Source organism: Egretta garzetta, unplaced genomic scaffold, assembly GCF_000687185.1.
Source record: "Egretta garzetta isolate BGI_Z169 unplaced genomic scaffold, ASM68718v1 scaffold8, whole genome shotgun sequence".
NCBI lineage: Eukaryota > Metazoa > Chordata > Aves > Pelecaniformes > Ardeidae > Egretta > Egretta garzetta.
In genome coordinates this window covers 868,713-894,765 of record NW_009260407.1, presented here as the reverse complement: position 1 = coordinate 894,765, position 26,053 = coordinate 868,713, and the positions used below count along the sequence as shown (strand labels likewise).

Sequence of the window (26,053 nt, the reverse complement as noted above, 5' to 3'; positions counted from 1 at the left end):
AAGAGTGTTTTCTTAGGTAATTTAACCAAAAACCCCTTCTGTGGTTTACGCAGTAGGGAGCAGTCAGACTCCAGGTTAATCCCCTGTATGAGAATGAGTTGAGAAAAAGAGATCACTGTACAAAGCCCATGCAGACAGTGGAAATTGCTCTAGTCCCATAGCAGTAACAGGGAGAACAGAATTTTTTGTCCTAAAGAAGAAAATCACTGAGCTATCTGGACCAGGAGCCTCATTGTGCCTCCCCTCCCCTCATTTACTCCTACCTGCTGTGATGTTGCTGGATGGTCAGGATCTGCCCAGGTTGGTGGCCCTCCGTGCATGCCACACGCTCCACCACTGCTGTGGAGCAGCTGGGCAGGTGCCACCTCCCACTCAGAGGTGCCCAGCACGAAAATGCACCTCGGAATTGCCAGCACGCTACGGCATAGCACTGCGCACATTCAAACCCACAGTGCTGCGGAGGCATCGGTCCGTTCTCCAGCCCTGCTCCCAGGACCGGGGAACCTCAGGGCACCACGCGATCGCCTCCCAGGCACTGAAGGTCTTTCGAACAAACACAGAGCATTAAGTGATCTTCACAGGACTGCATTTGGAGAACATTTCAGAGCCAGGAGCTGAGTTCTGTATATATCCATGTATCAGAGCGATGTCCCTCCAATCCTCCTACAAAGAAGGATGGTGGCTACAAAGAAGATGGAGACTCCCTTTTCACAAGGAGTCACATGGAAAAGACGAGGGGTAATGGGTACAAGTTAATCCTGAGAAGATTCCAATTGAACATGAGAAGAAATTTTTTCATAATGAGAACAGCCAACCATTGGAATAATCTCCCCAGGGAAGTGGTTGACCCCACCACACTGGACACTTTCAAGATGCAGCTGGACAGGGTGCTGGGCCATCTTGTTTAGACTGTGCTCTTGCCCAGAAAGGTTGGACCAGATGACCCTTGAGGTCCCTTCCAACCTGGTAGTCTATGATTCTATGATTCTTCCAGTGCCCAGCACTCCTGACTCTCCCTACCCTCTCAGCTCCTCACCTCTTCACGTGACCTACAATAACAATCCCCAAGGAAGGGACCAGGACATCTCTGGGAGGTCCCACATACCCCAAATTTCCTGCACTGAACCCACCTTCCAGCTTATGCCAAGTCTGCAGCAGGGCACAACACACCAGGGTACTGCAACAGCAATGTCTCAAGCCTGCTGCATCATTTAGATTTGATTCTTTAATAAATGAAGAGGTGAGGCTTTAATAAGAGATAAGGGAGCCTTGGACTGCCTTGCTCAGGCTAATCTTTTAATGGCTGAAAATGATAGACAAGCTGCTCCAATTTCTTATCTAGCATTTTGCTTTGAATTATTAACAACTAATTTGTACTTAATTTACTTAGTTCAGAAAATTAACTACATGTGCCACTGGTTCCAACATTTTTCATTTTTACCGCCTTCTGCATCGGCAAAGGGCTAACTTCAAATAAACCAATTAAAACTCAACCTCCTGCCCTGGTTTGCTCTCCTAACTCTCTGGAGTGTATCCAGAAATACCAGCTCCTAATATTTCTACACTGCTTTGCTTCAGATTTCCTTAAACTACAACTTGGGTTAATGATTACAGCTGGTAAAGGGACAGGATTCTCCTAATAGCTAAAACAGTTTTCCCAGACTTTCAGACAAAAAGAAACATTTGGGGGTAAAAGGGACAGAATCCACAGTTTTGAGGGAAGAATGGAGGAGCTCTCAAACTTAGAATTAATTCACATTATATCAAAGTGTTACTTTTAACAGAGGCACGTCTAAACTTCCCCATCTCCTAGGGACAGGGAACGTTCACTTTGTTGCATTTAATGATTTCTTTTGGGGGGCTTATAAAATATTTTTTCAAGGAATGTGCCCTGTGGTATGGCTTTCTCAAAACATAATTTCTTTGGTTAGAACATCTTATTCTGTGGCACAGCGTTAAAGTTCATCTCATTGAGTCAGGCTGATCGTTTTCAAAAATAAAAAATAACATTTATTAAGGAAAACAAATACTACTGGATTAATCAAGCTAGTCTCCAAAAATAAGAGGAGATGAATGGCATATCAGTGACAGCTCGATGAAGCATCACAAACATTTCAAACCCAATTGCTTTGTCGAAAGTTTTTATGGAAAAGTTTTTTGAGAAGAAGCTTGTTCTGCCTTCACTTTCAAAACCCCAAACTGACAAAGCCACTACTTCAATGCACAGCTTTCTTCAGATTGAACTCTTTCACAAAGACCTTGCCAAAATAAGCAAGCACAGACAGAAATATACCCGCCTTTTAACACATCGATTTTTAAGGAAACAGGATTTTCTGATAGAAGAAAAAAAAGGGATAAAAAATATTCATTAGTTCTAATTACCATGTCTAGATTTTAAAGGAGCTTATTTTTATATTATGGGGGCTCTGTTTGAATGAGAAAGCTGAGTCACCCAACCAAAGGGTTCCTGTTAAGAAAGAAGGATGAGAAGCACCTGGGAACAGGAATGGTCGTGAGGATGACAAGTGTCTAAACCTGCAGCACACAGGAAGAAGAAACTGGGGAAACTGGAGGCTATAAATGGCCAACCAGCCAGAGAGACAAAGGGAGACATTTGTAGGCAAAGGTGCTGAAATTATGATAATTAAGTTTAATGAAGGGGAAATAACAACACGGAAAAAGGGCTTTTACAGCTTTCTGACAAGCAGTAGTTTAATTGGCCTTCTCCATCCTGCAGAGACAAGAGGAAGACTGATTCAAAAAGATGCTAAAATTAGGCTTCAGCTAAATTTAGAGAACACATATGTTAATGTAGCCATAAGGTGCACCTGTAAAACTTTCCACAGATACACAAAATGCTTAACTGGGGAACAAACCCAGTCTATCAGCCCTTCCTCAGCCTCATCTGAAGGAGGACAACCACTCAAAGGTGAGAAATTCGCTTTATAGACACGCTCCAACCAGCAGTTAACAAACCACCTTGGGTACCAATGACATGGCAGCCATCACACGGCACGGAGCTCACTTAAAGAGGTTGCTCAAGTGTTTGGGGGGGATCCTGGCAAGTCTTCCAAAGAAAATGCATTATGCTAAGATAGTGCCACTGTCAATTCTGTGGCATTTATAAATGTTGTTTTCTTTGGGTAGATACAATCACTGCAACCTGAACTCCTGCGATAACGCAACAGTCAGGGCAGCAGTAAACCCAAAATTCAGGAACTATCACTTGATTTTCAGCACTTCCAAAGCAGGGTCAGAGTTAAACTGTAATCTGTTAACAGTTTACAGGGTTAATTTGTAATCTGTTGCTGTAATCTGCCAGAACAGTCTGGAAGGTGAAAACGCCAGGAGCAGGATTCCTCACCCATTTCCCAGTCACCAGGGATTTGATTGCTGGCAGAGATAGGAGGCTCCTACACATCTCTCCATGAAAACGCTCGCACAACACTCACAATGCAGCGCAGAGGCACGGTGATGTTATCTGGTTTCTTCTCCATTCTTTTCTGGATCACTGCTGGCACTCCGCTCGTGCTTTTTGACCAGCAGAGACACTAAGCAAACATTCTTAGAGAACAACCTTAATAAAGCCCTCATCTATGTTATTCCTGAACCATTATAGGAAGAAGTTTCACCTGTATTAGAGCTGCTCTTGGTCTTGGGGATAAAGAGCCAGCAGGACCACCAGCCAAAGCAGCCTGACCAAGCTGCTCCGGCACGAATCCATTTCTATTCCACCTGGGAAAGGTGCCCGGACCTGGAAGGCAGAGGTTCACCTCCCGTCCATTCTTGCTCACCACCACACAGCGTGGCACATCCAGCAGGGACAGGGACCCCATACCCAGAACATGGGAAACATCAGCTCGCTCAGGCCATCTGTTGCAGTGCTTCTCTATGCTTCCAGTGAAAAGATTTTACAGTATCTAACCTGATTCTTTTCACTGCAACTGAAGACTACATTCACTACTTTCATCCAACCTGGGTACTCCCATATCCAGGGAATAATCCAGATTCTTTTCTTCTCCACAAGGAGGAAAATAAAAGCTGTTCTTTTTCCCTTCTGTCTTGCCCACATCGTCCTTCAAACTGAGCTCCTCAAACAGAAAATGGTATCCCAGCTGGGACCTTGTCAGTCTGAACGGGGTGGGAAGTTTTGCCCTGTTTGTCATTCATGTGCAGGCGTAAGGTATCTTTGCACAATGCTGCCCTTTTCATAACAGCATGCCACTTTTGACTCATGTTCTGCTTGCGAGATGCCAGTAAATTGGTTTTCTCCAAAGAATTGCTACACGGCCAGTTTATTTCCTCACCTGTGCATTTAGTTTCTCTTCTCAGTTGTAATACCTTGAGCTTCCCCTGCTGAATTACATTCTTCTTTTTGCCTTCACATCTTTACAAAAATGTATCATTACCATTGGGATCGTGACAATCTCCAGTGCACTTCCTGCCTCTCCCAGATCTTACCTACAGGCGTAAGGAGCAAACTCGCTCTTGCGTTCCCCAGGTCACTAAAGAAGATACTGAATAGGCGAGACTCAGAAGAGATGCTAGTAGAATCATGTTCACTACTAACACTAATTCTTCCACTCTGCAGTTCTTCTATTCTGACTGTGAATTGTGCTTTACGGAGACAAAAAAAATGCACTTAGTACCTGTACACATGCAGCCTTCCTAAAACAACCACCATTTGCTAACAAAAATACCAGACAGCATCAGAAGCAACATGTAAATTAGGAGCAAAAGAACAGGCTCATAGGTGTCACTGAACTTATGCATGGCCCCAGGCACGTTATCCGATCTCCATGTCTGGGTTTCCTCATCTGCCAGAGATCTTCACTCTGTAAAACATTTCAGACCAAGAGATTGCAAATACTGTCAGTTTAAGAACCAATATTTTCACTATGCTGGAGAACACCCCTTTTATATAGCAATCATGCCATGCATCTTTTATTGAAATTTTGCATTGCATAACTACATACACATGTATTTGTATAACTAACAGTTATATTATAGTTAATTAAATAGCTTTGGGTTCGGTAACTGTCAATGCTTTATGGCAGATGATATCTAAGTCTCTTTGGGGTCTATGGTCTCTCAGGTCTGAACTCTAGCCTAAGAGGCAGCAATGATCACTTCATTCATGTTTCTTCCCAAAAGCCAGAAAGTTCTGTATTCTAATGACAGCACCAACCATGATACCTTCTGGACGATGCCATTAACAGGAGGGCCAGCTTACGGAAGAATCAACAAGGATGACACTTCTCACGCAGCACATGCAAAGTGCAATGAAAATCTACGAAAGACTGAAAAGAGAATGTTTCAAGCAGCAAATCAGATCAGTGGGGATCTCACCTTGAAACTACAGGGCTGCTGAAAACTTGGTGTGCCGTAAAGAGAGAACAAGGCAGAGTGCTCAAATCAAGCGATCCTTCTAAATAAGCCTGACAAGCTTTTATTACAAGAAAACTGAATTAAGCAGAAACTGGAGATAAGTGCTTTATCTGACATTTGGGATTCTAAAAGACTGAGAAATAGGAGGACATTTGCAGAAAGAATAACATGTAAGGTCATCACCAATAAGAATTGGGTTTTATTCAAGCTATTGACAATAATTGAATTTTAGTTTCCTGCCTCAGCCTAGAGTTGTCAATTAATCGAGCCTTGCTTGCATGTGAACATTGCTAGAGGCCTCTGAAAGAATCAGTTGATTACAACTTTTTTTTTTTTCCTCTGAAGGGTGAAACAGCATCCCTCCTTCTCAATTTAAGTAATGATCATCTATGCAGGTTTTATTATATTAAAGCCCCACTCCAATTGATTTACATTTGCCAGATGCTGTCAGAATTGCTGACAGCTGCTTATTGCACTCCAGGTCAGCGTGAAATCACCACGAGAAGGGACAGTCTGCAGCATCAGAGCCGTCCCAGGCTTCTGAATGACTCTCCCTTCCCTGCAAGGTGAGAGGAACTTTAGAAGAGGAAGCCACATACAAAAGCCTTGCAGGGATGGGGAAACAGAGAAGCAAAATGGCACCTCCGCTTTGCAACGAAACAGGATGTCACCTCGATCTGCTTTCTAAATGGTTCTGCTCCAGTACTTACACCAGTTGAAGACACTTCTACAACGAAAGCTTTTCATGTTTTAATTTCAGAAACTACCCGGAATGGGACAAAGTTATTGAATGAATTATCTTAGCAGGTTATTTAAAAAAAAACAAAAAACAACAAAAAAAACCCCACACACCAAAAAACACCACCAACAAAAAACCACTAGAAGAGCTTGTTAAATGTCGTATTAGCAAACAGTTTAATTTATTAAAATGACTCCAGTACACCTCTGTGCTTCTACAACAGACATGGCATTACATGTAACAGGTAAAACGTGGTAACATTCTCAAGGAAGCAGTAACAGGCTTGTTAGCCCAGAAACACGAGCGCGACAGTATCTTACATCACCTCCCGGCTCAACCTTCTTTCACAGGGTGATCCTGATACCTCTCTGTGGAGCAGCCAGCTGAACCCAAGTGCGTGCACACGCTTTCTAATCAAGGATAGGTGAATAAAGCCCTATACCGTCAAGAGAAGGCAGGTATGCCTCCGCTGTCAGTCTGAGCAGAAAGTAAATGTGTTAACAAGTTTATGATCCCTGGGGGCCTGGGTAGCTGTGGCAGCACGGGAAGTGGAATTCTACATTTTCATCACTCTAAAAATGTGAGATCTACAAGAGGCATATGGAAAGATCAAGTTTCTCACACCATGAAAGATCCTGGCCCCAAAAGACTTGCACACCTGAGTAATATGCTCATAAGAATGACAAAAGACTCATATAAGTCTTTACAAGAGGAGAATCTTAAAACACATTTATGGTAATTCAGGGCCTGTTCTTTCTTCTTTTTACTGGTTAACTTTACAGAAATTAACTCAACCTGGCATTCTATCAGCAAAGGAAACATGAGAGGTTAATAAAATCAGAAGACACTGAAGGTGTAAATACAGTGCAAAAGTGTTCTCAGCTTTTGACTGTTATAGCCTGATACTTTTTATATTCTGTGCTTTATTTTCAGGGAAAAGCATAGTTGTCGTGTGTCATAACATACACGCTTGCATATATACGTATACATACACACTTGCTGCAGAATGCAAAGGCTTCCAGTGGCATATGATTCATAGTACTGACTTCTCACATGCAGGTACAAAAACAAACCACTTTTAGAGGTGCCCCTTCCCTCTGCACACTAAATGTACTCCTCAGTGTGTATTCACATGCATTATTACTCTACCCAGTCACTGATTTATATTAACCACATTTTTTGATTTTTTTTATTTTTAATGTAAGCCATAAGTTATCTTAGTTGCAACACCTAGCCAGAACACGCCAGTGACCACAGTACTCCTGGGTTTTACGGTAACTAGTACATCAGTTGGCAGAACATTCTTAATACAATTACTCAAGTATTGTTTGCTTCATATTGCTTCATTTTTTAAAGTCTTTTTGATGTACTATCTTCACTGAAATTCAGTAAACTATGAGAGCTCGTTATTCAGAAGCACCTGGCCTTTTTTTGACATTAAATGGAAGCCATCAGCAACAACCGTTGTATGGAGCATTCATCAGGTTAACGAACAGTGCACATTAGCTAGTGTGAGATGAAACTGTTTTCTAAATAGCTTGTAGACTTCACAAAACAAATTATGTGCGATGTATTCACTATCCTGCTGAGACAGCAGAAGGACATAAGAACAAAAGCGACTCTAGGGTCAGTTTCTATCTGTATTAATGTAGCTTTGGTTCAGAAACTCTTTAAGTGTTGTAGAGCACCTGGTTTAGTGACAAAGCACATGCGTCTCACAGTGCTAGCAGTATAATGCTAATAAACTATAAACTGCAGGTTTCAAATATTAATAGCATTTAATAAAAAAATTTACAGAAATATTCTTGTTGACAAATGTGCAGTACAAATGCAAGCTCCTTGGCCACAAACTCAAATTGTGTGCATCAGTTTTGTGCTGGCATAACAGTGCAAGTGCTGGGATTCAAGTATGCTTTTCCATATTTATGTTAAGCCACAGAGACTACATGATGAAGTTTGGGGAATCTTCTGCTCACAAGGCCAGGATGCGAGAATCAGCCGAAACATTGCAGTAACTGAGATGTTTGATTTCCCTCATGTAGAGGGCAATCTCAGTGAGGAAAAATACATTTCACAAGCAAACCAGTTTCACATACCACCAAGTTATTGCTTCAGCTAGATCAGCTGTACTAAAATACAGGACTACAGGTTGCAATCTAACCTCCACTCACATGAAGAGAAGATGAAATCTACAGTGCAAGTCCTCCATGCAAAAGGATCAAATCGCAAGACCAGAGTCCTGTTTCATAGGACAGAATTTATTCATCATTCAGTTTTGTCTGTGAATTTTTTTTTGTAAGTCAGTTAGATCAGAGTTAAAATTACATCATTTATGATATGTGTTTCCAGAGGTTACTACTTCATGCCAATTCAGATCTGTTCAGCAACAGAAGCCAATATGAACACTTGTTTCCAAAGAATTGCAGACATTATTGCTGAAGTTTTTAGGGCCAAAATTAAGAATTATTTCACCAAATCAAGTCTTTACTCCACTTTAAAAGAAAAAAATATCTGACATCCTATTAATTAAAAAAAAAAAAAAACTTAACACCTTTTTTCAATTAAATAATAACCTAAGATTTTACAAGATATTCACATTCAGGCAAACTGTCTCCTGACTTTCATCTGGCTGAATGACAGATGCCATAATAAAAACAAGAACGCTACTCTCACATTCTTCATGACAGCAATGATTAGTGCAATTTACCACTGCACTACACAGCTCTAATAGTGCAAGGTGAGCCTGCTAACAATGGTTTTAACAATCATCTGCTACATGATCATTATTCTCAGATATCTGTAACTGTTATTCTCATTAGAATTTTGGCATTTATGTTAACATTTATGAAAAACTATGGCTTTATCCATGAAATACATATCCTGCCTAAGCAAAATTTTTAAACCATTTAGTCAAAACAATAAAACTGAATTGGAATGAAAGTTACTTGTTTATGCCATAAGCTGTGTTGCCACTAAACTCAAGATCTCAGGGTTAGCTACAGATCACAAATACGTGTATTTGTGCATCTGTTACAGTCTTTAAAAGTATATTTAAAACATAACACTGATAAAACTTCACTCTTCATTTTAAATCTAATTCTAATCATTTATCGTATTTTTTGCAACATGTTTAATTACTTGTATCCAAAGTGTCATCTGAGTATCGCTGTATTACAACAGGATTGGGACTGTAAGAAACCCATAAATGCATACGTAAGAAGGCACTTGTCTTCCAGTAGTTCAAGTCAGAGAAGGCCTTACCCAGACAGCGGCACTTTACACTCTGAAGGATTAGCAAATGTCCCCAGGCTTTGACACAGTCTCAAAGCCTGTCTTCCTGTCCCTGGACAAAGGTGCTGTATGTAGTCTATAATACCATGAAGCTCATGATGAATTCCAGTAGCTTTTGCCTGTTGCGCTGAGGTAGGAACGTAGTGCTTAGTTCCAAAATTGTGTCTCTTCTTTGTTTTGTCTGATTGAAAACCTAAAGCACAGCATGAATATATGTGAGTATCACCATGTCCAAGGAATCTCCTTTCTTTTGTGATTAAACCCTCATTTACAAGACTTTTTTTCTTTTTTTTCTTCCTTTCTTGAAGGCTTAGATGGCAATGCCTCTAGGTATCACTAGAAGTCACTCTATGCTGAAGCCCTTCAAGTGGCATGGAAGACGAGAAACTGAGAAATAAGCACAGTGTGCGATAAACAGTCAGCTCCTAACAGCGAGGCGTAAAACACGCACTCAAAAGGCATCTGAATTGATAGTGTAAGCACTTTGAAAACAAGAATTCAGATGTTAGATGCTCAGCAGATGCTATCTAGTTCCACTTCTCCAACAGCAGAATAAACTAGAATTAAACGATGGATTTAATATGTGCTTTCCTCATCGCTCTTACAGGCTACAGGAAGATATCTTTACTATAAATTTTACTATAGGCTAACTAGTGTTAGATTATTTAATACAGCAGGATCCAAGGACAAAGACTTCAAAATGCTTATATAGCAATACTTTGCCTAAATGCTGATGCTTTCAAAATTATAATGCTAAATGCCATCTGGCATTCAGGAAACCACGTCATTTTGATGAAAGAAACTCTTCATTTGCAAGATCTAGATAAGCAATTTAAAATTCAAAATGATAATGGTAAAGTGTGAAACTGATCTGTTATTTTAAAGATCTGTATCCTCATAGTGGACACTGGAGATCTATTAGGATGGTTCTGCTGGAGCATCAATCACTGCTAAGCCAAAATTCAGAAACTAATACTTTTTGAAAATTTAAGTGGTCCTTTAAACTTAGTTTTAGCTGTCACTAAGCACAGAGTGTGCTCTCAGCCTTCCAACATTGTCACTGATGTCTAATGAGGACATGGAGTAGCAGAGAAACTTCATTTGCTGTGAATAAAAATGCCTAGTCACCTACCCTCATCCAGACAGGTTTTCTCAGGGGCAAGAAGTTCTCTGCTCTGCAGTGTGTGCTATTCTCCTACAGCCCTGAGCTTTAAGGAAAGCAAAATGCTCAAAACCCACACTATGTTTGCAAGAGATACATTCACATATTTTAAACTGACACTGAACAAGTTCCATGAATTGTCAAAATTATGCCCATTATTCAAATGAAACTTAACAGCCTCCAAATCTGACCACCGAATACTCACCCCAATTTCCTTGAAGACTTTCACTGCGTTTTTCACATGGCTGTAGGTAGCACTCTCAGCTGCAAGAAAGAAAACCCAAGAGATAAACAAACCACAATTGAATTTGGGCTACCTTGTGCTAAGAGAAACACAATGAATCAAATACAGTTCCAAAACCAGCTTAACATACCATATACAGAAACATTCTTCTCCGTCCTGTTTATCAAGTGCCTGTGTAACTTTTGAAGGTATTCAGACTCTGAAACAGGACCACTAAAATTGTGCACGAAGATAACAGCAGAGCTATATGCCTCCAGTAAAGGTCCCAACAGCCTCTGCAGGAAAGTGATGTACTGCTGGTGCTCTTGAGACTGGCTCACCTAAGAAAGGGCAACAAGAGCTTAATTGACAGAGGCCAGCAGAAACAACAAACAACCTGCAACACAGTACACAGCAAAACGGCAGCCCAAATAATTCTTAGTACAAAAAGGAGTACAGGGCTCAACACAGCATGTTATGAAAACGTAGCAAAAAAGCAGTTTACCACAAGGGACAAAAAAGGCACTGCACATCACAGAGCAACGCTACTTTTTTCTCCCCCAGGATATTAATAGCTATTTTCCTAAGATAAAATTAAGGACATCATGCTGTTCTGCAGCCAACAGAAGGGTTGCCATACATTCATAGATATGGGCATAATTTTCCAAGTGTTAACAAGATATCCTATAGAGCGTTTGTGTCAGGTCTGTGAAAAAACTGGTAATATGTCTAAAATCAACATGATCAATCCATGAAGTGAAATCTAGGCTGAAAACAAATACCAGCACAATGTGCCACTTTTGTGCGTGCTGTCAGTAAAGAATTTAGATATTTAGACACCAAGATACTTGAGGCTTTATCAGTTTTCATGACACTAACCACTGCCCTTCTACCTCACTGTAAGATTATTTGATGTTTCTTTAGCTGTTTTCCCCACAGGAAGGAGAGAAAGGTGTTTTACTGAGTGTAGCAAAAGACAACAGACTAATACTGTGAGCCAGCCAGAAAAAAAAAAAGAAAAAGATATCATTACCCTTCCTGATCTAGTGAAGTACTTTGTATCTCTTTCAACAGGCTTCAGTGTTATTAGCCTTAAGATAATATTACCTTCAGGTAGCAATCTCTTTGCTCTTCTCCAAAATCACTGTCTTCATCTTCCTCGTCACTTCTCCAAGATAACGGCTCAGGGAGCTTTTTATCCCATTGCTGCTCTGTAAGACTGGGGCTAACGTCCTCCTGATCATCCTGCTTAAATTTGAAATACAAGGTGATAAATAAGTAAAAAACCCAAATCCAGGCAAACAATAGGTTTATTTTATAATCTCATCTGACTTAATCAGTCCATTCATTAACCAGTATTTAATGAAATCAGGTGAGACCCAGGCAGGGTTGAGATAAGCAGAGAGAAGAGACATTTGCTATAAAAGACTGTTTTTCTTTAGTTTGCCTGTCACATAACAAGGAAAATCTTTGCAAGCATTGCTGAATCTTCCAGAGGCCACACAGTAGCAGTTGTCAAGAAAGCATTTTCAGTTGTGTTAGGATAAAAAGTTGAGATGCAGAATGCCACAAGCTGCTATTTGGAAGTGGTAACTTACTGCCTCTAACGATGCAGTTCCTGTATTTGTTCCCAGGTGAGATATGGTTGGAATACAATGAGCCAGTTTTAATCACAAAGACCCCAAATTGTTTAAGCCTTGATTAAGTTGAGGCATTCAAGACTCCTCCACCTGTTTCATCACAGCAATTTCCTGCTAATTACCCTGACAAGCACCATCCAAATTTAGCCTACAAATGCCTGACAGTAATCCACTCTCAGAGCAAGACATGGATTTATACGTATACTTATTAGCAGGTAGGTGTCCTAGGTAAGTATACATTTCTTCAGGCTTTTGAGATGAGTGCATGACAGCAAGAATACCACTGGTGGAATTTCTTAACTTGAGTATTGTGAGGGAGAGTTTGCTGTTTGCTTTTCATCTACTCAGTAAAACCATCTTTTTTAGTAAAACTTTAGTAAAAAGTTCCCTTGCAAAGGCATAGTGAGGTAATCTGCCAGAGACAATAAGCAAAAGTGACAAATATATATATACTAGATGTAATCGAATAGTGATTTTATTCTGCTGTGCATATGCAGGTATGTCAGAAGTTCAGGAGTAACTGAGGTACAACAGAAATACCCCACCTGACTGATCAATGCCTGATGCAACATTCCATTTCAACTGTGCATCTTCAGAAATAAATTTTAGAGATAATAAACACACACTCAAATGAGTAAAGGAAGCCTTAGTGTCAAACATTCACCGTTACTTGGTTTGCTCAAAGCAGTTGAACAGAAATATTTTTTCGAAGGTCACCAGTGCTGAATCACTGAGGAAAGACCCCCCCTACAGTTATTCCATTTGGAAATGAGAATCGGGGAAGTTTAAAACCAAACAGATAACAGACACTTCACAAATGTGATTATTGTCATAATATTCACAAGAAAGAAAAAGGCCTCTGCAGCAAATGAAGAATGACATCCTTCCAATCTTACGCTCTGATCAAACATTTCACTTTGAACGAAGCAAAGGCCACAAAGTAAGTTTAAAAAAATACCAAAGAGATCACTATGTGTTAGGAATATTTCTTAGATTTTGAAGCAGACAACAGAATCACAGGAAAAGAATTTAAAAAAAAAAAAGCATGGATCAATCAAGCTTAATTTAATGGGAATTTTATCAATGTGTTAAAATAATCAATGTGTTCATTTCAGTAAACTGAAATAATCAGAAGGGGCAGAAGCTAACTACCTTTCTTAGAAAAGAGGTTGTAAAAACCCTGGGAACATTTCCAATCTGTCTGAACTCACAAAACAACTGTTGCTTAGTGTTTGCACTGCTTATGCAAATTCATTTTAAAAGAAGTAAGCAGGTACAGAGGTTTTCTAAGTTTAAAGAAATTTACTGATAGAATATATCTCCTTTTTAAGCATTCCAATGTTGCACTGGTGGTGTATATCAGACAACACAGGAAAATATTTATATGCTCTCTAATAGCTATCTATATCCCAGCTATAAACAGCAAAGTACCAGACTCAGCAACTGAAACTTATAGAAGAACCCTCAAGACAGGTTTCACGCTCGAGTAGACAGAGGTGCATATCTACTGCTGTCCACACTATTTTCCTTATCTGTCCCAAGGCATGGAACATACAGGTTTCTTCCCAACCCTCTGATTAGCATTCATTTTTGGATTTATCTAATAACGATTACAATCTAATGCATGACAACATATCAGTACTTCAGATAAAAAGCAAACAGTAGTAACTCCAAAGGAGGAGAATGTTTAATATCCAGCTACATAAACTAAACAGTAGCTATGGTTACATCCATTAAAAATGGAAGCTGGTTATCAAAAGGTACGGGGCAAGATTAGAGTGAGGCAGCGGCCATTAACAAGTATACCAGAAGCAGCTCTAGCCTCCTTTGAAAGTGGAGAGCTGCAAGAAGAAAGCAGCCAAATATGTAACTCTCTTCCATGTGCTCTCTAAATTTTTTTGCTTCCTCCTGGGCACCAAGGTTTGTTTGCTGGGCACAGAAAAAGTTTGGGAAGCAAAGGTATGCCGAGTCAGCTGCCCCCTGGTACCTGGGTTTCTTTACACTGCATGCCTCTGGCAGATTGCACCACGCAGACTCCAGTACATCCCTGAAACTGCCAACTGTGCTAGTAGAGGAGGTTTACAATAATTTCGAGATCGATGCAAAGGAATCAAAGAATGACAAAAGATCTGGACTACTGACTCCTGTAGAGTAGAAAGTAAACATCCATGTAGCTATGCTACAATTTGAAAGGGCTACAACAGTAAAATAAATCCCCATTTTACAAGACAGTATAAAATACGTGTCTTCCTTAGGTTTAATGGTACAATGAAATTACACACAGTGTCATTCATAGCATCACAGGACCCAAATATCTGACACTCATAAATGTAAGAATGAAGTAGTATCAGTCTTGGACTTAAGTTGTTACAAGCTTTCAGTAACAGCGTGTATTTAGGGCAAGACTCAAAACTAAGAAGCATGAACTACCTATGGCTGAAGTCAAGTACAAGAAACAAAGCTCATTTAGTATCTCTATCACCTTACCTCAGCCACCAGAAGAATACCATATTGTATCAGCCTTTCCACAGATTCATGGCAAACTTGATATATCACCTGGCACGGCTGCACAACAAAAGAAATGCACTGAAAAAGTCACATCCATTATGTCCATTATAGCAACACCAGTTCCCCGTTCAGTATGAATGTTTTAGATACAGGAGTATTATTCCTTTTAAGCAAGTTATTAAAACTTTTACCAGCATAACCCCAATGCACCACTCTTATGTTTATCTTGGCAGAGAGGCAGACATTAAAAAACTTAAAGTGAAATAGGGTATTTAAAATTTGTCCAAGTTTTTTGAAGAAATGCATTACCACACTAGTAGAAAACCACGTTAAATATTCACCTCTTTTAATCGTCTCTAATAAAATTTTAGTTTGTTAACAATTCTGGAATAATATCATCACAAAACTAAAGTCATTGAGATTCATATCAATGATTTATTTGGAATTTAAAGGAAAGTACACTTAAATTCCCTTATGTGTTTAGAAACTGAATAAACACCCAACCTCTTTTACTTTGTTCATAATCATGTAGGAAATATTTTCTAAGTTAAAAAAAAAAAAAACAACAAACCAACCAATTATTAACTCTGAAAGCAGAAGGATAACATTACTAAGGAACTCCACCATCTGAGCTACATTACTGCCCAAATAAAAATACTAAATTTGGCTTATGCTTCATTTAAAAATGCACGAGTCAGAAATATGTGTGCAAATTTAAGAACTAATTCAAGAATCTCTAGAATTCTAAGTAACTTCTACATATAAGAAAAAAAAAAATCTAGCACTTAGCAAGTATACAGAGTGTAAGTATACAGAGTACCTGAAAACCGAGATAACATCAGCTCTCTTCAGTGTTTTGTAAGACAACAAAAAGCAAAGTCAGGCCACGTTTAAAATTGCCAGTAAGTACTAGGTGCGGCACACTGTGACTATTGCACTCCTACGCAAATTAAGAATATCTTTAGAATCTGGAGCCTTAATTCCCAGTGTAATTTCAATCATCTATGCAAACTCATAGGAGCTGGGTACTCTCAAAGACTTGTATTTAAGTAGAAAAATATTTAAATAGTTTGGGCAGAATGCAAATATAGTTGTGATGGTCTAATGACATAAGCGACACGGAATCTGTTAGAAGGCATTAAGGAGCCGAACCTCAAGCTGTGGGAAGCTGACAGAGAGCGAGCGAGATGCTTTTCTTTCTCAGGAAAGGCCGAAAGCCAGCACAGCAGAAACGCTGCAGGCTCACCCCAGCATCACCCACTTAGCACCTGCATGAGCAGCAGGCATGCACTCAGCATCGACCCCCTAAAAGGGGCTGACTGATCTTGTCACACCTTTCCAAGGAAACAAGGTAGTGACAGGAGTGTGGCAAGTTAATTCACGTGTTATCTTAGGCCAAACATCTTCTGGATGAGCTGTTCTGATGGAACTACATTCATTCAAATGTTCAGACATTTCCTTGAAGGAAATGGCAACAACACTATCTTACTTCTCAAACAATGTTCAACCTTTCGATACCCATTATCATTTGACTGTACTTATGGTGAACGTATCAGAACTGTGACACTTGAAGAAAGTGTAGATTATATTTAAAGTAACAAAGGCAGTTACAAGCAGAAAAAACCCCTGATATATGGACAATTAATGCAACTACTTACTTACCAAAGATACAGTAAATTCATTAGAAAGCAAATAACACAAGCTGGCAGCTTTTCGGACCAGGTGTTCTTGACTAATCAAACTGGGAGAAGCACCACTGGTACCATTTCTGTACCTCCTACTCTGAACCGCATGAAGACTGCAGGCTAGAGCAGCAACAAACATAAGAAAGGTTTAGTTTTCCAAAGAGCTTTATAGCAAAGGAAACTTAAAACTTTTGGTTTGTGTATTTCTAGGCCTCAAAGCAGTTAAACATTACGCATGCAATTGAAGAATAAAGACATAATTTACCACTATTCTATTTGTGTCCAATTAATGTCTGACTGAAACAAAATCTCATTAAAATATTAGTGACCAAAGTACACATTTTGCCATGTTGGCTCAAAATTCTGATAGTGCCTTGCCTAAGGCAGTGACCCACAGATGAATACTTCCAAGAAAGATAAAGGATGATGAGAAAAATGAGTGAAACAGTCTACAAACTGAAACCAAGTATACTTCAAAATTGTTTTTGTTAGAGTAAACATGGGCTGAAGCAGAGAGGGAAGAAATATATCTAAGTAAATTACATTAAATTACATAGGGGGGGGGAGGGTTAAGCAGATACTTTGACTTCACGCGTCACAAGAAAGTCTTTCCTTGGTAAGCCCCAATACATACCAATAATGGCCTCTTTAATAAATACGTGAAGCACTCCATTGCTGTAGAAGTTGAGTTCAAAGACAGCAGGTATCGTTGTGCTGGGAGTGATGAAGAACTCATTGTTTCGGCTAGTGTTTGTGATATTTACACAGTTCCCCAACAAATGGATGGCATGCATGACAACATCATCTGAGTTCCCTGAAAATCCCAAGTCAAAGTCACGGGCTAAGACCTCCTCCTTCATGGAAAAGAAATCTTCTACCAACCTGGAAAGATCTGTTCCCTAGAAATAAAATCAGATCACAAAGTGAAACAATTTTTTTTGCACAGGAGTTTATCTGTAAACCACATAACCATGTATATAGAATCATAAAGTGTTTTGGGTTGGAAGGGACCCCCAGAGGTCATCTAGTCCAACCCCCCCTGCTGTGAGCAAAGAAATAAACAAGCCATTAATTTTCAAAAAGCCAAAGCACAACAGTAGTGTTAGAAAAGCTTGTTTTCACAGAGATATTGCTAAAATAGTCCACAGGTTTTGAATTATATGCAATTACACTTTAAAGCCATGCAGCTACTTGAGAATCAAAGTTTTTTGTTTGTTTCTTGGTTTATTTCACAACCTGCAGAGACCTGAGCTGTTCTTTAAGAACATGTTTGAGATATCATATTTCCATTCCCTATGCTATAAAATGAATGATCAATTATCTGGGAATACTGTAATTAGCACAACTTCTCTTCAATTGTTTGGGGACATGACGAAAACTTTTTCCTCAAGCACTTCCTTTCCTTGTTTTTTGTCAAGATGGCTTCAGATTACATTGTTAAATGCTTCTTTGATCCCATTATTTTAGGAAATTGGAAAGACTGGACTGACAGGAATAGTGATACTGTCCTCGACTAGGAAGATTACAAATCTGACCAATGTTTCTCAATTTGTTCTCAATTTATGTGCAATAAAAGTTCAGATTAGAGGCAGAAGGAATTTCAGAAAAAATGCTAAATAAGAATTTCTCCCACACCCCATGCAGAAGACTTCAGTTAAACATTAGTATCATTTTGCCACCATGGTATAATATTCTCATACCAAGGAACAGCAAAACTCATTTGAAAATCAACAGAAGAGTGCTAGCATATTCAATAGTAAATGTGTTTAAGATCTAAAAATCTATCTTAATACAATGAACCAAAACAATGTATTATTTTAAAAAAGCATAACTACATTTTGAATTACAGTTATCTTTTTCCACATGAGTATTTATTAACATCCCATCAATAATGGCTTACCTTCAAGCACCAACTACTAACTAAACTATTAGCACTCAGACTACCTGAAATCCATTTTAATTTAAATGCATCTTTCTTCTTTTATTAGTATCATAAAATAGTAAAATGCATACTATTTTTTTAATTAACAAGGCGAAAGTAATATTTGGCTATTTACGCAGTATGGAAGCCTTACCTGCCTGTGTCTGTACAGCAGCAAACAGGCAACAATGTGGGTAGACATCACAGCACAGGACTTGTTAGCAGCTAGACATAAACAAGAAACTCATTAAGCACCTGAGAAGTTCAGAACATCATTCCAAGTGAAAGAGTACCCTCTATTTAGGAAAAAAAAAAAAAAAAAAAAGTGATACTGGCACAGAGCTGTACCTTCTCAATGAAATACGAAGTGTATTATATGTCTATATTATAACAATATTGAATTAATCAAAGTAACTTGAACTGAGAAGGCTGAGTAAAGCTTAAATGCCTACTAAGCTAAGTACTGTTTTGTATGCATCTCTCATACCACAGATCTACTGAATGGAACATACACCACATAACCTATAAAATCTGGCAACACTGGTCCATGCACCTAGATGAGTTCACATTAGTACAGTCTTCAATAATGCCATTAAGACACTGCAATAACTTCTTACATGAAGAAATCAGCGTATTAATATGACAATCAAACACTTCCGAGTACAGCAAGTTCAGAATACTAGTCCAAGGAATAAAAAAGTTACAAAAATAAACTGAATAAAAAGCTTGTACTTAATCAGAGAGTTTATTAAACTTTGAAGAGGATGGAGGGAGGCAAAGGATGGAGAACTGTCAAGAGAGCATTTGATGAATGGAGGCAATTGGGAAGTACGGCATTACCAAACAGCAAGTTAGTTCATGCAATCAGCAAAACAGAACAGGTAGCTGACAGTGATACTGTAACACTTACTGAATAAAATATGCTCAGCCAAGTTGGATATCAGCTCTCTTCTGAAGGGTTCACTGGTGATATCCCTGGAGTTGGGCAGTGAAGCCTCTGTACCTTCATCCACAGTATCATTAGGTCTGAATACAGAATAAAAATTCACATGATGACATGCAGATTTTGATCAAAATGTAATATAACCAAGACTGATTTTTTTTTTTTTTTAATACGCTAACTGAACCACAGTGCAAAAACCCAATATGCAGTATGGTAAGAGCACAAAAATATTATATGTGATAAGCTCCACAAAAATGTTTGTATCTACCAACTTTTCCAGATTATTTCTTCACACTAAACAGCAATCCAAGATAAGACTACCAAAGGAAAAATTGCAATACAGAACATTTACCTTGTCCTATGGTTTTACCGTACCTATGGCTATTCCTGTCTTGACCATCACATCATTTGCACCCCACAACTCTTTTTCCCTTCAATGAATATGGACAACAGTAGATTAAGCAAATCTGCCTAAAAGGCAGTTTTCAGCCCAGCCTCTCTACGAACTAGAAATGGTCTTCTGTATGGACCTACAACTTTCTAAAGGTAAATGACTGGCTTTGTCTCTACTAGGACCACATAGGTTTGTGTAAGTCAAGATAAGACCTCAACTAAAATGTACATCTGTGTAACAAATGCAGATCTAGCCGTTGAGCACAATTTTGCATTTCTGAGTGACAGTCACCTCCTGAGCAAGGCTACTTACCCACAAGTCCTATTTGCTTTGGAATTACACCAAAACCCACCCGAAATGTTTCTGAGCTTTACAAACAAATCCTTCATTTTTCATTAAATGTGCCGTTTACCCAAAGGTATTCCATGAAATTTAAAACTAATGAAACAGAGGTCACTAAAATTAAAAAATAAAATAAAATAAAATAAAAAAAAAAAAAAACACAAAACAAAGCACCTCCTCGAGCTTATTTAAACCGAGCTCCCCAGAAAGAATGCAACACTCATAATAAATTGCACAGTTACAATTGTGTAAGTTTTTCTTCTTTCTATACACAATTAGATTGCCCTTGGGGAGTTCAAGCACCGCTTGGAATGTAATGCAGAACACTAAAAAGACAAACAAACTAACAAAAAACCCCCAACCTGCTCTCCCGCTCCCCAACACTCAAAAAATCTCTACCTTGATGGAAGTATAGCTGGTAGCAAAGCTTGTTCCAAAGAAAGAGGAGCAGGCACAGGTTTTTGGCTTTGGCTGTTTACATATTCCTGTTAAAAGAAGATTTGGTATTTTTTGTACTTTTTCCACCTTATTTTTGCATTCAGTTGATAATATTATATGAAAAAGGCAATTATTCAATTACGCAACTGTGATTAAAAACAGTTCACACTGAAAGAGCAATAATAAGGTCACAGAAATTAAAAGTTTGCAACATTTTATTCACTTTTGATTTTAATTTATGAAAAGGCAAACTTTCACAGCAAGGAATCCATATTTCATAAAAAACATTGTGACAAAAACAATACAGAACCCCTGTCAGCACCCTGCTGGGAACAACTCCTTTGAGACTAGCTTCTCCACGATTAAATTAATGAGAACTGCCTTCATTAACATGAATGAGAGCAAAGTCTAATACCCTTTCAGAACCAACACAGAGACTCTAATTATTGCTTGCTGCTGCTTTCCTCAAATGCCAGGATAGGGAACCTTCTCCACAGGTAAACACCAGCGTAGAAACTCCAGTTCAAGACCCCTTAGAGAGCCACAAACTAAAGCACCCGGGAAGCAGGCAGGGTACCACATGCCTGGAATTCTCGAATCCCAAATTTCTCAAAAGCCAAACAGCTCTCCTTACAGGTTAGCATTTACATTGCTCTGTTTTCAGGACACCGTGTTCCTTCAGTTTCTATCAAGACTGATCTTGGAAACTAAAGAGCCACTTAACCTGCTGGTCAGGAAAACAGTTCCCTCCCAGGAAAGCTGCTCAAAAGACTGTCACAGCCAGCTCACTCTCTTCTGCTTCTAAGCCTGTGCTCAGAGAACTGCAGATGTCCAAAATTAACCCCCAAAGCTCCTCACCTTTAGAAAAACCCACAGTGACGTAACTACATCAATTTAAAAATACAGCTATACTTCTGCAAATCTTCGTTAAGGCATACTTAAACAATTTCTGTCACTTATTACCTTTCTGGAGTACAAAAATGAATACGTATACAAATGAGACCCGACAGAGGCTGCCAGGAAGGGATAGAGTGATCAGTGTTTCACTAGATTAAGCAGACAGATAACCTTCTTTTCCTTGTACTGATCCAAGAACAACTGTTAACTCCCTACCAAGAACAGCCTGGAAGTGACCCAAGCCTTCTCCTTTGGAAGTGAATTCATGTCTTTCCCTTCTATGCTAATTATAATGCAGCACAGACGGTCACAATAATTTCATGCTGCGGTAATTGAACCCTTCAAAGCTCTCCAACCTACTGCTTTTCTGAGAGAAGTAGGGCAGAAAGAAGAACACCTAATTAATTTGAATAATGTTCTAGTAGGTTGTTGTTACAGTAGTTAATCTTATTAAAGTCACACTAAAAATAAGGTATACTGTAGCAGAACACAGGTTAGTGAAATGTAGATAAATTAAGTATAGTACTAGCAGATTCTGCAAAGAGATCGGGGAAAATTTAAAAAGTGAAGGCAGCTAGTACTGCACCACCCCATTCCCTGAGAAACTACACAACAGTATTTGGTGAACTAGTATAGGTAATAACTGTAAACTAATAATAAACTATGACATTCAAAGAATATGCAGATTTTTATGATACACAGTCCATGACACTGTTACAGCTACTAATTTGCTTAGCAGTTTTAAAAATCCAGTGAGATAAATGCCCTTCCTCAACAACAGTGTAAACCATTCAATTACTCAAACTGGAGAACCGTATTCAGTTTCCTTCAACTCCAAATGTCTTGACAACTTAAACATAGTAGAAGGATCATTTTAAATATTGTTGGTTAAAACAAAACAAACAAAGAACACCAGTGAGAATACCTACACCATTTCAAACCTAACACAACCCTTTATATCAACTCTGAGACTATTTCAGCTTAACACAAACATGTCTGAAGACTCATGCCTTCAGCAAAACAGGGATACTTTTGTCCCACTGGAATGGATTTCAGCAGATAATGCTAACGAATGATAACCCACAAAGAGAAAAATCAAAATAAATGCATCCCACTATTGAAACATCAAAAATGTCAAACCTTCAAAAGGATCTTCAAAATGTCAAACTTACTTTTAAGGAAAATGGTTGTGCAAAATCTACTCTGACACACCCATAATTCTTCCGCAGCATTCTGAAGACTCCTCTAGCTATACTCCACAGACTTTCATTCTTCTTAGGCTTGCCCTGGAAAACATGGGTGGTTGGTTGGGTTTTTTCCAATTTGCAATTAAAAGGTTATGTTTAAAATTAAAATGCACGCAACAGCAGACAAAGCAAGGCCGAATCTTTTGACACGCCTTGTAACTTCAAGTAAATCTAGAGAACTATTGTTGTCCATATATATGCACTTGAACATATTATTTGTTATGTCATGAATTTGCATTTAGAAATATGTCACCCGTACCTCAGCACTCCCTATCAGAGAGGCTTTGTGATTCATGGCTCTACCCTCTTCAGCACTAACAGCAAGTACATGTGACAGAGGACTACTAGCACGTAATTGAACTATGTAACACAACTTCCTGCACAAAACCAGAAAATCCCCTAGGCAAAACAAGTTGTTCAATTGCTCTTACCAGCTGTTCACTGTTATAGTGACCTTCAATTATGCGATCATAGGAAATTCCCACAGGTATAATTAGGACGTCAGGAGTAGCATTTGAGAAGAGAGCATCCACTACCACAGATAAAAGACCTGCTCTAGCTCCAGATGTCTTTCCACTTCGAGACCGTGTGCCTTCCAAGAATATTTCTAAAAACTGCTGCTGTCTCAATAATTCTTCTATGTGCTGAATACAAAAAGATTGGAAAAAGGAAAAAAAATAAGTAACTAATTATATTGGCAAATTCACATTTGGAATCTATTATCAGCAACCACTTCCTTTTAAAAACATTGGAAGATCATGAGTTGGCATGAATACTTGAGAAAAAACCAAAGGCAATAGTTAATGCTTGACACAAACCCAGACTAAACTGCAACTGAATTTGTGTGAATATACAAGCTGTATAATGCCATTTGTTCAAGAACAGCATCTCTAGCAACAGCTGATCAGCCGATTTGCATGCATCATTCCTTCTGGTTCCTCAGTACACCCCATCTTCCAAGATGCAAATACAGCTATTATACTGAATGGCACAAAGGATTACATCAACCCATCACAAACAGACTTCCTTCAGGTTAACAGAATCAGTGTAGATATGCCCCCGTACAACAGAAATCAGAGAAGCAAGACTTAAATTTAACATTAATTCAGAGCGTGTTAATTCCACTTCCTTTACTAAGGATTATGCAAGGCGAAAATCTGCTCATCCTCAAAGCTGCTGGGCATTCAAATCTTTTTTTATTCTATATATTCAAGATTTCATACAAAAATGTATCCCTTCTTTGTAGCATGAAACCTAAGACAAATCCAAAGCAGTAAAAAACATCCCCAGACTGATGGAACTCACTTTTTCACTTGCCACCTGACTGAAATGCTACCTACAGAAACAAAGACAAGAAATACGTACCACGTAGAGCAGAGCTCTGTAGAGGAAGTCCTTACGACCATCAGGACTCTGATCTAACTTTCGACGAATGAAAAATCCTCCTAGCTTGCGGATCAATGTGCTACAAAATAAAGAAGAATTATACTCATTGATTTTTGTTTGCAGAAAACTAATAAACATCCAGTACAAAATTCCTAGCATGCAACAGGAACTGAAATTACTGCAATTCTCAAAGACTAAAATGTATTACACTATTTACACGTGATGGGACCGCACAAGTATTACTCAACTTATGAAACAGGCTCCTCTACACCGTCTTGCTCCATTTCACTCCCTTGACAGACCACTTACCCTCTGCAGTGACCCCGACCAGGAGACTGTTGTACATTGAGATGTTGGTGACCCATTTAACAGTTAACCTGAGCTGGCCCAAGTCTGTGCTGTGCTGCACATACAGCATGGCCTTCATAACCGTGTTGTGCTGCACATACCCCTTGGCTGCAGCATCAGCTGAGACAGCTAATTTTAACAGAGCAGCTCCCACTTGGCACCAGCAATTATGCCACCTGCGTGGACTTGCCTTTATCTAACAGTGCAGCGAGAAGTTCTCATGAGAACATCCTTTCTGCTTGACAGAAGAAATGATGACTAGGCTTGTTTTCTTGTAAGAAAATCCTATACTAGCTCGAATGGCCAAAATGGGGTAACCCCTTCTGTGGGCAGGGTCCACATGGCGTGCTGCGCATGTATCAGAGGCCCTCTGGACGCTGCACAACTCTGCATTCCCAGCAACTAAAGGGACATTAGATTACCAATTCTAGTCACTCTTTCTTTATACTGCTAGCCCTAATAAATAGCACTTTAACTGATACTTCATAGAGTCTGAATGGCTTTCTTACTGGGATCATCACAGACCAGCACCTACCAGTGCAAAACACCCTCAAAGTCAAGGTTTCCCCCTTCCTTCCTCATAGTTTCCTGCAAGATCCAGTGGCTTTTCAGAAATCGGTTATCCCCAAATTCTGTCTCACTGGCAAAATACTACCTAGCAGACCTTCTTACGTTCTTCAACCACCAGAACTATAAACAGAGACCAAATTGGAGTACTTTCCCAGCAAGTATTATTCACTCAGTACGGTCACTGCATATTAGCCAGCTCATTAACCCTTCATGAAGAAGAGCTGACCATTCACAACACTTTTTCACATACTTATCTTTCCTTAATCACCTACCCACTTTTAGGCTCCCAGAAGGGAATATCCTTCCATACTACCCTACTTAAGTTATGACAGGATTTCTCAGAATTTTATGTTCTCTCTCTTGAGCATGTAATAGGAAGCAAGTTCTATATGATGGCCCAATAATACTCATATTATCTTACACTTGAACATAAGAACTACTGCACAATACATCACTTGATGATCCCTCCACCTCAGTCTTTTTCAAATAAGAAGAGGTTATTACCTGAAGATGGGGATGTTGAGATTGTTCCCTGCAGCAATGTAGGGTGCTTTGATGTTATGGCAGAAAAGAATGAATGTAAGGAGCAGGTAGTCAATGTGGGATTTGTGAACAGGCAAGAAAATAAGAGGCAAATTCATCTATGGCAGAGGGAGAAGGAAAAAAAGAGAAGACAGTTGGTAAGAACTCTGGAATATTACTCCTTTTCTAAAATCCATCACCGAGATCGCTAGCATCATATTATCAGAACTGATGGTATTTTTCGGTTACCATTTACCTCTGGTTTTCATTCAGCTGTGACAAGAAGAACATTTTAGTCAACTGTACTTCCTCACTTTCATGGACTGTAGTTTTTAGTTATATGCGTTTCAAGAAACAATGATTAATATTCCCAGATTTTTCAGACTCACAGTACTGAGACAACAATCAA

General features: G+C 39.1%; 1 protein-coding gene across 1 annotated transcript in view; it reads right to left on the bottom strand.

The window, feature by feature from the left end:
- Positions 1–8,874: 8,874 nt before the first annotated feature.
- GPAM (glycerol-3-phosphate acyltransferase, mitochondrial) overlaps positions 8,875–26,053 on the bottom strand; it is a 28,611-nt gene continuing 11,432 nt past the window's right edge. The window contains exons 7-20 of the mRNA XM_009643457.2: positions 25,627–25,763; positions 24,184–24,283; positions 23,250–23,462; positions 22,744–22,857; positions 20,636–20,721; positions 19,468–19,583; positions 18,712–18,782; positions 17,271–17,535; positions 16,614–16,756; positions 14,931–15,008; positions 11,911–12,051; positions 10,955–11,144; positions 10,786–10,844; positions 8,875–9,611 (exon numbers count right to left, since the gene is read on the bottom strand). Of these exons, the coding sequence (XP_009641752.1) occupies positions 9,495–9,611; positions 10,786–10,844; positions 10,955–11,144; positions 11,911–12,051; positions 14,931–15,008; positions 16,614–16,756; positions 17,271–17,535; positions 18,712–18,782; positions 19,468–19,583; positions 20,636–20,721; positions 22,744–22,857; positions 23,250–23,462; positions 24,184–24,283; positions 25,627–25,763 (1,830 nt within the window). The 3' untranslated portion in view covers positions 8,875–9,494. The remainder of the gene's footprint in view (positions 9,612–10,785; positions 10,845–10,954; positions 11,145–11,910; positions 12,052–14,930; positions 15,009–16,613; positions 16,757–17,270; positions 17,536–18,711; positions 18,783–19,467; positions 19,584–20,635; positions 20,722–22,743; positions 22,858–23,249; positions 23,463–24,183; positions 24,284–25,626; positions 25,764–26,053) is intronic.